The 17,449-nt window shown below is 39.7% G+C and overlaps 1 protein-coding gene across 1 annotated transcript; it reads right to left on the minus strand.

Annotated features, from left to right (window-relative positions):
* Positions 1-15,987: 15,987 nt before the first annotated feature.
* On the minus strand, positions 15,988-16,545 carry LOC132674356 (interferon alpha-2-like). Its single transcript, XM_060627000.1, has one exon. It carries the CDS (start codon positions 16,543-16,545, stop codon positions 15,988-15,990), a length of 558 nt encoding a protein of 185 aa, XP_060482983.1.
* Positions 16,546-17,449: the final 904 nt, after the last annotated feature.

Below are 17,449 nucleotides of genomic sequence, written 5' to 3' on the forward strand. Positions count from 1 at the left end.
AACACCAGCAGAAACTCCAACTCTACAAGCATCATAATGGCAATAAATTCATATCTTTCAGTACTCGCTCTAAACGTCAATGGACTCAATGCTCCAATCAAAGGACATAGGGTACCAGAATGGATAAGAAAACAAGATCCATCTATATGCTGTTTACAAAAGACCCACTTTAGACCTAAACACACTTTCAGATTGTAAGTAAGGGGATGGAGAACCATCTATCATGCTAATGGTCAACAAAAGAAAGCTGGAGTAGCCATACTTATATCAGACAATCTATACTTTAAAATAAAGACTATATAAAGAGATGAAGAAGGGCATATATCATAATCAAGGGGTCTATCCACCAAGAAGACCTAACAATTGTAAATATTTATGTGCCAAATGTGGAAGAACCCAAATATATAAATCAATTAATCACAAACATAAGGAAACTCACTGGGGCACCTGGGTGGCTCAGTCAGTTAAGCTTCCGACTTTGGCTCAGGTTATGATCTCATGGTTTGTAAGTTCAGGCCCCACATCAGGCTCTGTGCTGACAGCTCAACTGTCGGATTATGTGCCTCCCTCTCTCTCAGCCCCTCCCCCACTCACACTCTGTCTCTGCCTCTCAAAAATGAATAAATGTTAAAAAAATTAAAAAAAAAGAAACTCATTGATAATAATACCATAATAGTAGGGGACTTCAACACCCCACTCACAGCAATGGACAGATTATCTAATCAAAAAATCAACAAGGAAACAATGGTTTTAAATGACACACTGGACCAGATGGACTTAACAGATATATTCAGAACATTTCATCCTAAAGCAGCAGAATATACATTCTTTTCCAGTGCACACGGAATGTTCTCCAGAATAGACCACATACTGGGACACGAATCAGCCCTCAACAAGTACAAAAAGATCGAGATCATACCGTGCGTATTTTCAGACCACAACGCTATGAAACTTGAAATCAACCACAAGAAAAAATTTGGAAAGGTAACAAATACTTGGAGACTAAAGAACATCCTACTAAAGAATGAATGGGCTAATCAAGAACTTAAAGAGGAAATTAAAAAGTACATGGAAGCCAATGAAAATGATAACACCACAACCCAAAAACTCTGGGATGCAGGAAAGGTGGTCATAAGAGGGAAGTAAAAGCAATCTAGGCCTTCCTAAAAGAAGGAATAAAGATCTCAGATATACAACCTAACCTTACTCCTTGAAGAGCTGGAAAAAGAACAGCAATTAAAACCCCCAAACCAGCAGAAGACAGGAAATAATAAAGATTAGAGCAGGAATTAATGCTTTCGAAACCAAAAAAAACCAGTAGAACAGATCAAGGAAACCAGAAGCTGGTTCTTTGAAAGAATTAACAAAATTGACAAACCACTAGCCAGTTTGATCAAAAAGAAAAAGGAAAGGACCCAAACAAACAAAATCCAGAATGAAAGAAGAGAGATCACAACCAATACAGCAGAAAAAAACAATAATAAGAGAATATTAGGAGCAATTATATGCCAATAAAATGGGCAATCTGGAAGAAATGGACAAATTCCTAGAAACATATATACTACCAAAACTGAAACAGGAAGAAATAGAAAATTTGAACAGACCCATAACCAGTAAAGAAATCGAATTAGTAATCAAAAATCTGCCAAAAAAAAAAAAAAAAAAAAAAGAGTCCAGGGCCAGATGGCTTTCCAGGGGAATTCTACCAAACATTTAAGGAAGAGTTAACACCTATTCTCTTGAATCTGTTCCAAAAAATAGAAATGGAAGGAAAACTTCCAAACTCTTTCTATGAAGCCAGCATTACCTTGATTCCAAAATCAGACAGAGATCCCACTAAAAAGGAGAACTACCGACCAAGTTCATCCATGATGAACATGGATGCAAAAATCCTCAACAAGATATTAGCCAACCAGACCCAACAGTACATTAAAAAAAGTATTCACTATGACCAAGTGGGATTTATACCTGGGATGCAGGGCTGGTTCAATATCCACAAAACAATCAGTGTGATTCATCACTTCAATAAAAGAAAAGAAAAGAACCATATGATCCTCTCAATAGATGCAGAGAAAGCATTTGACAAAATACAACATCACTTCTTGATAAAAACCCTCAAGAAAGTAGGGATACAAAGATCATACCTCGGGATCATAAAAGCCATATATGAACGACCCAATGCTAATATCGTCCTCAATGGGGAAAAACTGAGAGCCTTCCCTCTGAGGTCAGGAACAAGACAGGGATTTCCACTCTCACCACTGTTATTCAACATAGTATTGGAAGTCTTAGCCTCTGCAATCAGACAACACAAAGAAATAAAAGGTATCCGAATCGGCCAGGAGGAGGTCAAACTTTCACTCTTCATGGATGACATGATACTCTATATGGAAAATCCCAAAGATTCCACCAAAAAACTGCTAGAACTGATTCATGAATTTAGCAAAGTTGCAGGATATAAAATCAATGCACAGAAATCGGTTGCATTCCTATACACCAACAATGAAGTGACAGAAAGAGAAATCAAGGAATCGCTCCTATTTACAATTGCACCAAAACCCATAAAATACCTAGGAATAAATCTACCCAAAGAGGTGAAAAATCTATACACTGAAAACTATAGAAAGCTTATGAAAGAAGTTGAAGAAGACACAAAAAAATGGGTAAAGATTCCATGCTCCTGCATAAGAAGAACAAATATTGTTAACATGTCGATACTACCCAAAGCAATCTACATATTCAATGCAATCCCTATCAAAATAACACCAGCATTATTCACAGAGGTAGAACAAACAATCCTAAGATTTGTATGGAACCAAAAAAGACCCCAAATAGCCGAAGCAATCTTGAAAAAGAAAACCAGAGCAGGAGGCATCACAGTCCCAGACTTCAAACTATACGACAAAGCTGTAATCATCCAGACAGTATGGTACTGGCACAAAAACAGACACTCAGGTCAATGGAACAGAATAGAGAACCCAGACATGGACCCACAAACGTATGGCCAACTAATCCTTGATAAAGCAGGAAAGAATATCCAGTGACATAAAGACAGTCTCTTCAGCAAGTGGTCTGGGAAAACTGGAAGCAACATGCAGAAGAATGAACCTGGACAACTTTCTTACACAATACACAAAAATAAACTCAAAATGAATGAAAGACCTAAATGTAAGACAGGAAGCTGTCAAAATCCTTGAGGAGAAAGCAAGCAAAAACCTCTTTGATCTTGGCCGCAGCAACTTCTTACTCAACACATCTCCAGAGGCAAGGGAAACAAAAGGAAAAATGAACTACTGGGACCTCATCAAAATAAAAAACTTCTGCACAGTGAAGGAAACAATCAGCAAAACTAAAAGGCAACCGACAGAATGGGAGAAGATACTTACAAATGACATATCAGATAAAGGGTTAGTATCCAAAATCTATAAAGAAATTACCAAACTCAACACCCAAAAAACAAATAATCCAGTGAAGAAATGGGCAAAAGACATGAATAGACACTTCTCCAAGGAAGACATCCAGATGGCCAACCGACACATGAGAAAATGCTCAACGTCACTCATCATCAGGGAAATACAAATCAAAACCACAATGAGATACCACCTCACACCCGTCAGAATGGCTAACATTAACAACACAGGCAACAACAGATGTTGGCGAGGATGCAGAGAAAGAGGATCTCTTTTGCATTGTTGGTGGGAATGCAAGCTGGTGCAGCCACTCTGGAAAACAGTATGGAGGTTCCTCAAAAAACTAAATATAGAACTACCCTACAACCCAGCAATTGCACTACTAGGGATTTATCCAAGGGATACAGTTGTGCTGTTTTGAAGGGACACATGCACCCCCATGTTTATAGCAGCACTATCAACAATAGCCAAAGTATGGAAAGAGCCCAAATGTTCATCGATGGATGATTAGATAAAGAAAGTATGGTGTATACACACACACACACACACACACACACACACAATGGAGTATTACTCGGCAATCAAAAAGAATGAAATCCCATTTGCAACTACGTGGATGGACCTGGAGGGTATTATGCTAAGCGAAATTAGTCTGTCAGAGAAAGACAAATATCATATGACTTCACTCATATGAGGACTTTAAGATACAGAACAGATGAACATAAGGGAAGGGAAACAAAAATAATATAAAAACAGGGAGGAGGATGAAACATAAGAGACTCTTAAATATAGAGAACAAACAGAGGGTTCCTGGAAGGGTTGTGGGAGGGGGGCTGGGCTGAACGGGTAAGGGGCACTAAGGAATCTACTCCTGAAATCATTGTTGCCCTATATGCAACTAACTTGGTTGTAAATTAAAAAAAAAACAAAAAAGAAAGAAAGAAATCTCCTTTAAAGTCACAGTTACCACGACAGCTGGTTATCCTCATATCACTCTCACCTGTCTTTGCAAACTCCAGACCATCCTGCTCTCCTTGCCTCCTTCCAAACAGCAAGACTTTTTTTTCCCCTTCTGTGAGTCACTTCAGGTGAGCATCTTCATCCCTAACTCCAAGGAACCCAACACTGAGAGTCAAGAGACACACCCAGGTCCTTACGGGGGGCGGGGGGGGGGGGAGAAGAGACCAGGAATACTTACCCTTGAATATTTTTCTCCCTGGTAGTAGATTTTGAAAATAAAATATTCATTAACAGTACAAGGTAACCCCTGATAAGCGTTAATATGAAAGAAGCTACGTAGGTTAGAGCAAGGAGGGAAGGAGGAGAGCCCATAACCTGAGACATTTCCATGAGGCCCTTGGTTAGATATTTTTCCTGTATTTATCCATGATGAAACAACTTTCTTACTACTGCCTTCATTTTTCTCACTGCTGAATAGGGCTCAGTCTACTACTAACTTGTTACTGATATTACCCTCTTCCTGATCACCAGAGACCTGATTGACAAATTCAATAGACTTCTCTTGGTTTGAATAACAACAATAATAACTCTCCATTTCATGGGCCAAGTATTGTTTTGTACTGCATACCCTATCTCACTTAATCAATTCAGCAATGCCGCGAAGAAGGTATAATTCTTCCCATTTTGTAGAGGAGAAAACTGAGGCTGCGAAAGTTAAGAAAACTTAACTGAGGTTAAGTATATTTCCCAAGGTCATACAGTGAATTAGACAGAAGCCAGAATTTAAACACTAGTTTAGGGGTGCCTGGGTGGCTCAGTTGGTTGAGCGTCTAACTTCAGCTTGGGTCATGATCTCACGGTCTGTGGGTTCGAGCCCCACGTCAGGCTCTGTGCTGACAGTTCAGAGTCTGGAGCCTGCTTCAGATTCTGTGTCTCCCTCTCTCTCTGCCCCATCCCCACTCATGCTCTGTCTCTCTCTGTCTTAAAAATAAATAAAACATTAAAAAAATTTTTTTAAACACTAGTTTAGACTCTGAAAAAATCCCAGGCCTTTACCCACACTGATGAGTTTAGGGTGTCTATACAAGACTTAAAATGTTTTCTTTTAATTTTAATTGTGGTAAAATGCAAAGGCATAAAATTTACCATCTTAGCCATTTTTAAGCTTATAGTATATTCACATTGTTGCACAACCAACCTCCTGAACTCTTTTCATCTTGCAAAACTGAAAACTCTATACTCATTAAAAACAACCTCCTTCTCCCCTTGCCTAAGCCCCTGGCGACCACCACTCCACTTTCTGTATCTAGGAATGTGACTACTCTAGGTACTGCATATAATTGAAATCATACAGTATTTATCTTTTCTGTGACTGGCTTATTTAATTTAGTATAATGTGTCTGACTTCAGCTCAGATCATGATCTCATGGTTCGTGAGTTCGAGCCCCTGTCAGCCTCCGAGGTGTCAGCACAGCTCAGGTATAATGTATAGTATACTATAATATATATGTATGTATGTGTGTGTGTGTGTGTGTGTGTGTGTGTATAGTATACTATACTATATATAGTATATACAATGTATATATGTATGTATATGTGTATATAGTAAACTATAATATATAATGTATAGTATATATAACGTATATATGTATATATGTGTATATATACATAGTAAACTATAACATATAATCTATAGTACATATAATGTATAGTATAATGTCTTAAATGTTCATTCATCTTGTAGCATGTGTCAGATTCCTTTCCTTTTTAAAGCTGAATAACATTCCACTGTCTTGATAGACCACATCTTATTTATCCATTTACCTATTAGTGGGCACATGGGCTGCTTCTATCTTTTGGCTATTGTGAATAGTGCTGCTATGACCATGAGTGTACAAATATCTGAGAATCTGCATTTCACTTCTTTTGAGGGTATACCCAGAAGTGGAATTGCCGGGTTTGCTGGATCATATGGCAATTCTATTTTTAATTTTTTAGGGAACCATCATACTTTTTTCCATAGCGACTGTACCATTCTGCCTTCTCACCAACAGTGTATAGGGTTCCAATTTCTCTATACCCTTGTCAACACTTTTTTTTTTTTTTTTTTGTAGTTAACCATTCTAACAAGCGGGAAGTAGCATCTCGTTGTGGTTTTGATTTGCATTTGCCTAATGATCAGTGATGTTGAGCATAGTTTCATATCCTTATTGGCCATTTGTGTATCTTCTTTGGAGAAATGTCTCTCCAAAATCCTTTTCCTATTTGAAAATTAGGTTTGGGTTTTGCTGCCGTTGTTATGGATGCAAGACTTTTAACACCCCTTTATCCCCTCAAGTTTTGTACTTTGGTTTTTGAGGTAAGTTCCCTGGCAGTTTCTCTGTATTTTTGACCAATTCTTTCTCCTCAGCTCCTGAAATGTAGAGACATTAGCCAAAGATCAAGAGGCATCTGAATTTCTTTTTTGTTTTTTAACGTTTATTTATTTTTGAGAGAGAGAGAGACAGACAGAGTGAGAACAGAGGAGGGGAAGAGAGAGGGAGAGAGAGAATCTGAAGCAGGCTCCAGGCTCTGAGCTGTGAGCACAGAGACCAACAGGGGCTTGAACTCATGACCTGTGAGATTATGACCTGAGCCGAAGTCAGACACTTAACTGACTAAGCCACCCAAGTGCCCCTGAATTTCTTTAAATAATTACCACAACAAACGCAGAGATGAGTAATTATTTACTGAGTAACTATAGTGTGCACGTTAGTAAAAAAACGATAGTAACAGGGGCACCTGAGTGGCTCAGTCAGTTAAACATCCGACTCTTGGTTTCAGCTCAGGTCATGATCTCATGAGTTCTGTGCTGATAGCCTGCTTGGGATTCTCTCTCTCCCTCTCTCTCTGCCCCTCCCCCACTTGTGCTCACTCTCTCTCTTTCTCTCTCTCAAAATAAATAAACTTTTTAAACAAATGATAGTAACAATATCTCACTTCTATATGATTCCTATGTGCCTGGCATTTTGTACCCATTACTCATTTAATCTCATAAGCCTCTGTGGTAGGTATTATTATGAATCCCATAATACACTGTGAAAATTAAGCCACGGAAGATTTAGGCAACTTCCCTAAGACCTGCAGTAAACCATGGGAGATGCTACGAAGGGTTCCTCTTTGCAAGAAACCCAAAGGAAAAGACAAGACTAGCACACTAGAGTTAATATGAAATAATGCAGCATTCATAAAAACTAATTACTCTTTCAACACAACTACTCTATATATGGGTTTAATTTTTTACTCTTATTAACCGTCTTTATGATCTCTCTGCACTGCCCTGTAAATGGGATGAGACACTCTGAAAGAAGTCATAATCACTCCTCTAAAGGATCAATTACTCAGCAATCATGTAAAGGTTCTTCTGTGCAAAGTTCTGGACTAGCTGACTTGGGTGAAAGGATCTAGTATTTCCTTGTCCTTGCGGAACTCACGGTCTTTGGGGAAGACATGAACATGGGAAATGCTTAAAGGAAGAAAAGATCGTCTATCTAGATGATTTAAAGTGTACAATTCAGTGGTACTCAGTACCTTCACCATGTTTTGCAATCCATTTCCAGAACTTTTTCATCAGCCCAAATGGAAACTTCATACACATTAAGCAATTGTCTCTCCTCACACCCTCTTCCTTTTCAGCCCCTGACAACCACAGTCTGCTTTCTGTCCCTATGGATTTATATTTCATATAAATGGAATCATACAATTAGTGATCTTTTGCATCTGGCTTCTACCACTTTGCATAATGTTTTCAAGGTTCCTTCCCATTGCAGCAAGTATATCAGTACAATTTCATTCCTTTTTATGGCCGAACAGTATTCCATGGCATGAATATACTACAGATTATCCATTCATCCACCAATGGGCTGTTTCCACTTTTTGCTGTCATGAATTGTGCTGTTGAGAACATATGTGTGCAAACATTTGTTTGAATATTCATTTTCAATTCTCTTGTGATCCATATCTAGAAGTGAAATTACTGGACCATCTGGTAATTGTATGTTTCACTTTTTGAAGAACCACTAAACTGTTTTCCACAGAACCTGAAACATTTTACATTCTCACCAACAATGTATAAAGGTTATGATGTCTCTGAATTCACCAACACTTGTTATTTTCAATTTTTTTATGATAACCATCTTAGTAAGTATGAAATGGTATCTCACTGTGGTTCTGATTTGCATTTCTCTAGTGACTAACGATACTGAACATCTTTCTATATTATTGTTGACCCCTTTTTTTTTATCTTATTTGAAAAACAATTTCTATTCAAGTCCTTTGTCCATTTTTTATTAAGGTATTTTGCCTTTTTATTATTCAGTTATAAGAGTTCTTTATATATTCTGCACGGTAGACTCTTATTAGATATACAATTTGCAAATATTTTCTTTCATTCTGCAGAATGCCGTTTCACTTTCTTTTTTTTTGCTTTTATTTATTTTTTTTGATTGAATCATATTAATTTATTATTAATTTTTTTAATTTATTTTTTAATATATGAAATTTACTGTCAAATTGGTTTCCATACAACACCCAGTGCTCATCCCAAAAGGTGCCCTCCTCAATACCTATCACCCACCCTGCCCTCCCTCCCACCCCCCATCAACCCTCAGTTTGTTCTCAGTTTTTAACAGTCTCTTATGCTTTGGCTCTCTCCCACTCTAACCTCTTTTTTTTTTTTTTTTTCCTTCCCCTCCCCCATGGGTTTCTGTTACGTTTCTCAGGATCCACATAAGAGTGAAAACATATGGTATCTGTCTTTCTCTGTATGGCTTATTTCACTTAGCATCACACTCTCCAGTTCCATCCACGTTGCTACAAAAGGCCATATTTCATTTTTTCTCATTGCCACGTAGTATTCCATTGTGTATATAAACCACAATTTCTTTATCCATTCATCAGTTGATGGACATTTAGGCTCTTTCCATAATTTGGCTATTGTTGAGAGTGCTGCTATAAACATTGGGGTACAAGTGACCCTATGCATCAGTACTCCTGTATCCCTTGGATAAATTCCTAGCAGTGCTATTGCTGGGTCATAGGGTAGGTCTATTTTTAATTTTCTGAGGAACCTCCACACTGCTTTCCAGAGCGGCTGCACCAATTTGCATTCCCACCAACAGTGCAAGAGGGTTCCCGTTTCTCCACATCCTCGCCAGCATCTATAGTCTCCTGATTTCTTCATTTTGGCCACTCTGACTGGCGTGAGGTGATATCTGAGTGTGGTTTTGATTTGTATTTCCCTGATAAGGAGCGAAGTTGAACATCTTTTCATGTGCCTGTTGGCCATCCGGATGTCTTCTTTTTAAATTTTTTTTTTCAACGTTTTTTTATTTATTTTTGGGACAGAGAGAGACAGAGCATGAACGGGGGAGGGGCAGAGAGAGAGGGAGACACAGAATTGGAAACAGGCTCCAGGCTCCGAGCCATCAGCCCAGAGCCTGATGCGGGGCTCGAACTCACGGACCGCGAGATCGTGACCTGGCTGAAGTCGGACGCTTAACCGACTGCGCCACCCAGGCGCCCCCGGATGTCTTCTTTAGAGAAGTGTCTATTCATGTTTTCTGCCCATTTCTTCACTGGGTTATTTGTTTTTCGGGTGTGGAGTTTGATGAGCTCTTTACAGATTTTGGATACTAGCCCTTTGTCCGATATGTCATTTGCAAATATCTTTTCCCATTCCATTGGTTGCCTTTTAGTTTTGTTGGTTGTTTCCTTTGATGTGCAGAAGCTTTTTATCTTCATAAGGTCCCAGTAATTCACTTTTGCTTTTAATTCCCTTGCCTTTGGGGATGTGCCGAGTAAGAGATTGCTACGGCTGAGGTCAGAGAGGTCTTTTCCTGCTTTCTCCTCTAAGGTTTGGATGGTTTCCTGTCTCACATTCAGGTCCTTTATCCATTTTGAGTTTATTTTTGTGAATGGTGTGAGAAAGTGGTCTAGTTTCAACCTTCTGCATGTTGCTGTCCAGTTCTCCCAGCACCATTTGTTAAAGAGACTGTCTTTTTTCCATTGGATGTTCTTTCCTGCTTTGTCAAAGATTAGTTGGCCATACGTTTGTGGGTCTAGTTCTGGGGTTTATATTCTATTCCATTGGTCTATGTGTCTGTTTTTATGCCAATACCATGCTGTCTTGATGATTACAGCTTTGTAGTAGAGGCTAAAGTCTGGGATTGTGATGCCTCCTGCTTTGGTCTTCTTCTTCAAAATTACTTTGGCTATTTGGGGCCTTTTGTGGTTCCATATGAATTTTAGGATTGCTTGTTCTAATTTCGAGAAGAATGCTGGTGCAATTGTGATTGGGATTGCATTGAATGTGTAGATAGCTTTGGGTAGTATTGACATTTTGACAATATTTATTCTTCCAATCCATGAGCAGGGAATGTCTTTCCATTTCTTTATATCTTCTTCAATTACCTGCATAAACTTTCTATAGTTTTCAGCATACAGATCTTTTACATCTTTGGTTAGATTTATTCCTAGGTATTTTATGCTTCTTGGTGCAATTGTGAGTGGGATCAGTTTCTTTATTTGTCTTTCTGTTGCTTCATTGTTAGTGTATAAGAATGCAACTGATTTCTGTACATTGATTTTGTATCCTGCAACTTCGCTGAATTCATGTATCAGTTCTAGCAGACTTTTGGTGGAGTCTATCGGATTTTCCATGTATAATATCATGTCATCTGCAAAAAGCGAAAGCTTGACTTCATCTTTGCCAATTTTGATGCCTTTGATTTCCTTTTGTTGTCTGATTGCTGATGCTAGAACTTCCAGCACTATGTTAAACAACAGCGGTGAGAGTGGGCATCCCTGTCATGTTCCTGATCTCAGGGAAAAAGCTCTCAGTTTTTCCCCATTGAGGGTGATGTTATCTGTGGGCTTTTCATAAATGGCTTTTATGATCTTTAAGTATGTTCCTTCTATCCCGACTTTCTCAAGGGTTTTTATTAAGAAAGGGTGCTGGATTTTGTCAAAGGCCTTTTCTGCATCGATTGACAGGATCATATGGTTCTTCTCTTTTTTTTTGTTAATGTGATGTATCACGTTGATCAATTTGCGAATGTTGAACCAGCCCTGCATCCCAGGAATGAATCCCACTTGATCATGGTGAATAATTCTTTTTATATGCTGTTGAATTCGATTTGCTAGTATCTTATTGAGAATTTTTGCATCCATATTCATCAGAGATATTGGCCTGTAGTTCTCTTTTTTTTACTGGGTCTCTGTCTGGTTTAGGAATCAAAGTAATACTGGCTTCATAGAATGAGTCTGGAAGTTTTCCTTCCCTTTCTATTTCTTGGAATAGCTTGAGAAGGATAGGTATTATCTCTGCTTTAAATGTCTGGTAGAACTCCCCTGGGAAGCCGTCTGGTCCTGGACTCTTATTTGTTGGGAGATTTTTGATAACCGATTCAATTTCTTCACTGGTTATGGGTCTGTTCAAGCTTTCTATTTCCTCCTGGTTGAGTTTTGGAAGAGTGTGGGTGTTTAGGAATTTGTCCATTTCTTCCAGGTTGTCCAATTTGTTGGCATATAATTTTTCATAGTATTCCCTGATAATTGTTTGTATCTCTGAGGGATTGGTTGTAATAATTCCATTTTCATTCATGATTTTATCCATTTGGGTCATCTCCCTTTTCTTTTTGAGAAGCCTGGCTAGAGGTTTGTCAATTTTGTTTATTTTTTCAAAAAATCAACTCTTGGTTTTGTTGATCTGCTCTACAGTTTTTTTAGATTCTATATTGTTTATTTCTGCTCTGATCTTTATGATTTCTCTTCTTCTGCTGGGTTTAGGCTGCCTTTGCTGTTCTGCTTCTATTTCCTTTAGGTGTGCTGTTAGATTTTGTATTTGGGATTTTTCTTGTTTCTTGAGATAGGCCTGGATTGCAATGTATTTTCCTCTCAGGACTGCCTTCGCTGCGTCCCAAAGCGTTTGGATTGTTGTATTTTCATTTTCGTTTGTTTCCATATATGTTTTAATTTCTTCTCTAATTGCCTGGTTGACCCACTCATTCGTTAGTAGGGTGTTCTTTAACCTCCATGCTTTTGGAGGTTTTCCAGACTTTTTCCTGTGGTTGATTTCAAGCTTCATAGCATTGTGGTCTGAAAGTATGCATGGTATAATTTCAATTCTTGTAAACTTATGAAGGGCTGTTTTGTGACCCAGTATATGATCTATCTTGGAGAATGTTCCATGTGCACTCGAGAAGAAAGTATATTCTGTTGGTTTGAGATGCAGAGTTCTAAATATATCTGTCAAGTCCATCTGATCCAATGTATCATTCAGGGCCCTTGTTTCTTTATTGACTGTGTGTCTAGATGATCTATCCATTTCTGTAAGTGGGGTGTTAAAGTCCCCTGCAATGACCACATTCTTATCAATAAGGTTGCTTATGTTTATGAATAATTGTTTTATATATCTGGGGGCTCCGGTATTCGGCGCATAGACATTTATAATTGTTAGCTCTTCCTGATGGATAGACCCTGTAATTATTATATAATGCCCTTCTTCATCTCTTATTACAGCCTTTAATTTAAAGTCTAGTTTGTCTGATATAAGTATGGCTACTCCAGCTTTCTTTTGGCTTCCAGGAGCATGATAAATAGTTCTCCATCCCCTCACTCTCAATCTAAAGGTGTCCTCAGATCTAAAATGAGTCTCTTGTAGACAGCAAATAGATGGGTCTTGTTTTTTTATCCATTCTGATACCCTATGTCTTTTGGTTGGCACATTTAATCCATTTACATTCAGTGTTATTATAGAAAGATATGGGTTTAGAGTCATTGTGATGTCTGTATGTTTTATGCTTGTAGTGATGTCTCTGGTACTTTGTCTCACAGGATCCCCCTTAGGATCTCTTGTAGGGCTGGTTTAGTGGTGACAAATTCCTTCAGTTTTTGTTTGTTTGGGAAGACCTTTATCTCTCCTTCTATTCTAAATGACAGACTTGCTGGATAAAGGATTCTCGGCTGCATATTTTTTCTGTTTAGCACACTGAAGATATCGTGCCAAGCCTTTCTGGCCTGCCAAGTTTCAAAGGAGAGATCAGTCACGAGTCTTATAGGTCTCCCTTTATATGTGAGGGCACGTTTATCCCTTGCTGCTTTCAGAATTTTCTCTTTATCCTTGTATTTTGCCAGTTTCACTATGATATGTCGTGCAGAAGATCGATTCAAGTTACGTCTGAAGGGAGTTCTCTGTGCCTCTTGGATTTCAATGCCTTTTTCCTTCCCCAGTTCAGGGAAGTTCTCAGCTATAATTTCTTCAAGTACCCCTTCAGCACCTTTCCCTCTCTCTTCCTCCTCTGGGATACCAATTATGCATATATTATTTCTTTTTAGTGTATCACTTAGTTCTCTAATTTTTCCCTCATACTCCTGGATTTTTTTATTTCTCTTTCTCTCAGCTTCCTCTTTTTCCATAACTTTATCTTCTAGTTCACCTATTCTCTCCTCTGCCTCTTCAATCCGAGCTGTCGTCGTTTCCATTTTGTTTTGCATTTCGTTTAAAGCGCTTTTCAGCTCCTCGTGACTGTTCCTTAGTCCCTTGATCTCTGTGGCAAGAGATTCTCTGCTGTCCTGTATACTGTTTTCAAGCCCAGCGATTAATTTTATGACTATTATTCTAAATTCACTTTCTGTTATATTATTTAAATCCTTTTTGATCAGTTCATTAGCTGTTGTTATTTCCTGGAGATTCTTCTGAGGGGAATTCTTCCGTTTGGTCATTTTGGATAGTCCCTGGAGTGGTGAGGACCTGCAGGGCACTTCCCCTGTGCTGTGGTGTATAACTGGAGTTGGTGGGCAGGGCCGCAGTCAGACCTGATGTCTGCCCCTGGCCCACCGCTGGGGCCACAGTCAGACTGGTGTGTGCCTTCTCTTCCCCTCTCCTAGGGGCGGGATTCACTGTGGGGTGGCGTGGCCCGTCTGGGCTACTTGCACACTGCCACGCTTGTGTTGCTGGGGATCTGGCGTATTAGCTGGGGTGGGTAGGCAAGGTGCACGGGGGCAGGAGGGGCAGGCTTAGCTCACTTCTCCTTAGGTGATCCACTTCAGGAGGGGCCCTGTGGCAGTGGGAGGGATTCAGATCCGCTGCCGGAGGTTTGGCTCCGCAGAAGCACAGAGTTGGGTGTTTGCACGGAGCGAGCAAGTTCCCTGGCAGGAACTGGTTCCCTTTGGGATTTTGGCTGGGGGATGGGCGGGGGAGATGGCGCTGGCGCCTTTGTTCCCCACCAAGCTGAGCTCTGCCGTCCGGGGGCTCAGCAGCTCTCCCTCCCTTTGTCCTCCAGCCTTCCCGCTTTCCGAGCAGAGCTGTTAACTTATGACCTCCCAGACGCTAAGTCGCGCTTGCTTTCGGAACACAGTCCGTCCGGCCCCTCGGCTTTTGCCAGCCAGACTCGGGGGCTCTGCTTGGCCGGCGAGCCGCCCCTCCGTCCCGGCTCCCTCCCACCAGTCCGTGGAGCGCGCACCGCCTCGCCGCCCTTCCTACCCTCTTCCGTGGGCCTCTCGTCTGCGCTTGGCTCCGGAGACTCCATTCTGCTAATCCTCTGGCGGTTTTCTGGGTTATTTAGGCAGGTGTAGGTGGAATCTAAGTGATCAGCAGGACGCGCGGTGAGCCCAGCGTCCTCCTACGCCGCCATCTTCCCTCCAACCCCACTTTCTTGATAGTGTCCTTTGCTGCACAAGTTTTAATTTGATGAAGTTCAATGTAGGTATGTTTTTCTTTTGTTACTTATGCTTTTAGTGTCTTATCTAAGAAATCATTGGCAAATGTAATGTCATTCAAGATTTAGCTTCGTTTTTCTCTAAGAGTTTTGTAGATTTAGCTTTGAAGATATTATTCTTTCCTCATTAATTGGTCTTAATACCCTTGTCAAAGATCAAGTGACCATAGATGTATAGGTTTATTTCCGGATTCTCAATTCTACTCTATTGATCTATATGTCTACCTTTATGCCAGTAACACGCTGTTTCCATAACTGTAGTTTATAGGATGTTTTGAAATCAGGAATGTGAGTCTTCCAACTTTGCTTTTATTTTTCAAGATTTTTTTCAGCAATTTGAAGTCACTTGCAATTCCATATGAGCGTTAGCATTGGCTTTTCCACTAGCCATGTTGGGCTACCTCCATTCCCTTTGCATTCGGGAACCTTCCGTAGGTTTATTTTGTGAGATCAGGCTTTAGGTTAGGTTTTTATTTTTAAAAAATGTGTGCAAGCACAATCGATTTTTAAAAATTGCTTTTATTTCCCATGACTTAAAAATGAATAATAGTCTAATACACAGCATAGCACTAAACAGGTGGTCTGTGAACAATAAATACTTAAATAGTATGAGTAGCACGAATATTTCAAATAATTTAAATAAATAAAAAATACAAAAGATTTTAAGCTATAAGCAAATGAATTGTGCATTTCTCTGTTCTAAACAGCGTACTGCAACTTATAACATTTATTATGATTTTAAATAATCTCACACATTTGCTGTTATTCACTTTTCACATGGCATAAAATTAGAGATGAAGATTGCACTCTGAGTCCTGGAAAATAGCCATTTAGTTGGCCAGGTGAACTCAGCATCCTTTTTATTTCCTGAATGTCCCTGTGAGCTTGTTAACGACGAGCAAGCATCTTCTGATTTCTACCCTGACAACCTCCCAGGCACAGTGGCTGTATTCTTTCTCTTTAAGATAGAGACTGATTCCTTGGAAGTATCTCTTCACAGCCAGTCTGGAGTTCTCATTTCCCAGGGGTAGCTGTTCCACGTTCATTTCCTCCCTCAAACACGTCTCCAGGTCATCCAGCTGTTGGTAAAGTCCAACAAGGAATCTGTCCAGAAGCGTCTCATCCCAAGCCACAAAGGAGTCGCTTTTGCTGAAGAGGTTGAAGATCTGCTGGAGCATCTCATGCACGACAGCTGTCACTTGTGTCTTCTCAAGCTGGTTCCCAGCCACAAGTATCTGAGGAAAGTTGAAGTCAGTCCTGTCCTTCAGACAGGACAGAATGGAGACTCTCTCCATTTGACTCAAAAGTGTGAAGGTTTCTGGATTGACGTGGCTCGGACGCAGGTCACAGTCCAGAGAGTAGGCAGGGCTGGAGCACAGCATCACCAGAGCCAACAGCACAGAGATTGAGAGAGCCATGAGGCAGCTGGAGGGTGGGATTCTGCAGGACTGCCTGAAGAGGAAGTCTCAGAAAGTTCTAAGAACTTTGGGTGATGAGTGCCTTTTAAATCATGAACATAGAAACTTTCATTTTCTGGGTTTTTCCATTTTTGCCCGGTCTTTTCCCTTTCTACTTTTTTTTTTTTTTTTTTTTTTACAAAATCAGTCAAAAATGTACATTTATTGACATGAGTGCCTAGATGGGGGACTCCAACCACATGTGCCAGTGCAGTATCTACACAGCATTATAACATATTTTTCATACCACCCAGATTGTTCTTAGGGAGAAAAGCCTAGACCAAGTCAGAAAAAGGAGAAATATTTATGCAAGAAATGATGGTCTTTCTAAGTCAACAAGAAACATAAAAAACCTATTAAAACAGGAGATTTAAATTTTTCTTATTTTTTTCCTTGTTTACACTTTTCTGCCGTCTTTAAAGCTTTTCAGTTGTATATATGCCTCAAAGATATCACTTGAGTTTCATCTGAAAACTCATGGAAGATACTGTTTGGAAAACAATATTGCAGATATCATTTGTCAAAATGGCCTGCCAAGCACTTTGCTAGGTGCTCGTTTCCCTAAAAGTTTCAAGTTTGCATTCAAGTGTGTGAGTCTCTTGGTTCTCTACCAAGTACAACCTTTCATAGTAAAAACTTTGCCTTAATCATTGTGTGGTAATTCAGACAGCCTCATATCCTTAGATATTCCCTCGACAAGTGATATCCTATCACGTACTCAGGGCTAATGGGGCTGTAATGGTATTCAAAGCTTATCATGATGGGGCGCCTGGCTAACTCAGTCAGTAGAGTGTGTGACTCTTGATCTCAGGGTTGTAAGTTGGTGTCCCATGTTGGGTGTAGAGATTACTTAAAAACATAAAAT

The sequence above is a fragment of the Panthera onca genome, chromosome D4, assembly GCF_046562875.1.
Source record: "Panthera onca isolate mPanOnc1 chromosome D4, mPanOnc1 haplotype 2, whole genome shotgun sequence".
Taxonomy (NCBI): domain Eukaryota; kingdom Metazoa; phylum Chordata; class Mammalia; order Carnivora; family Felidae; genus Panthera; species Panthera onca.

Bases quoted from the DNA above. Each gene is read 5' to 3' on its own strand.
- LOC132674356 (XM_060627000.1), bottom strand. From the start codon at position 16,545: ATGGCTCTCTCAATCTCTGTGCTGTTGGCTCTGGTGATGCTGTGCTCC.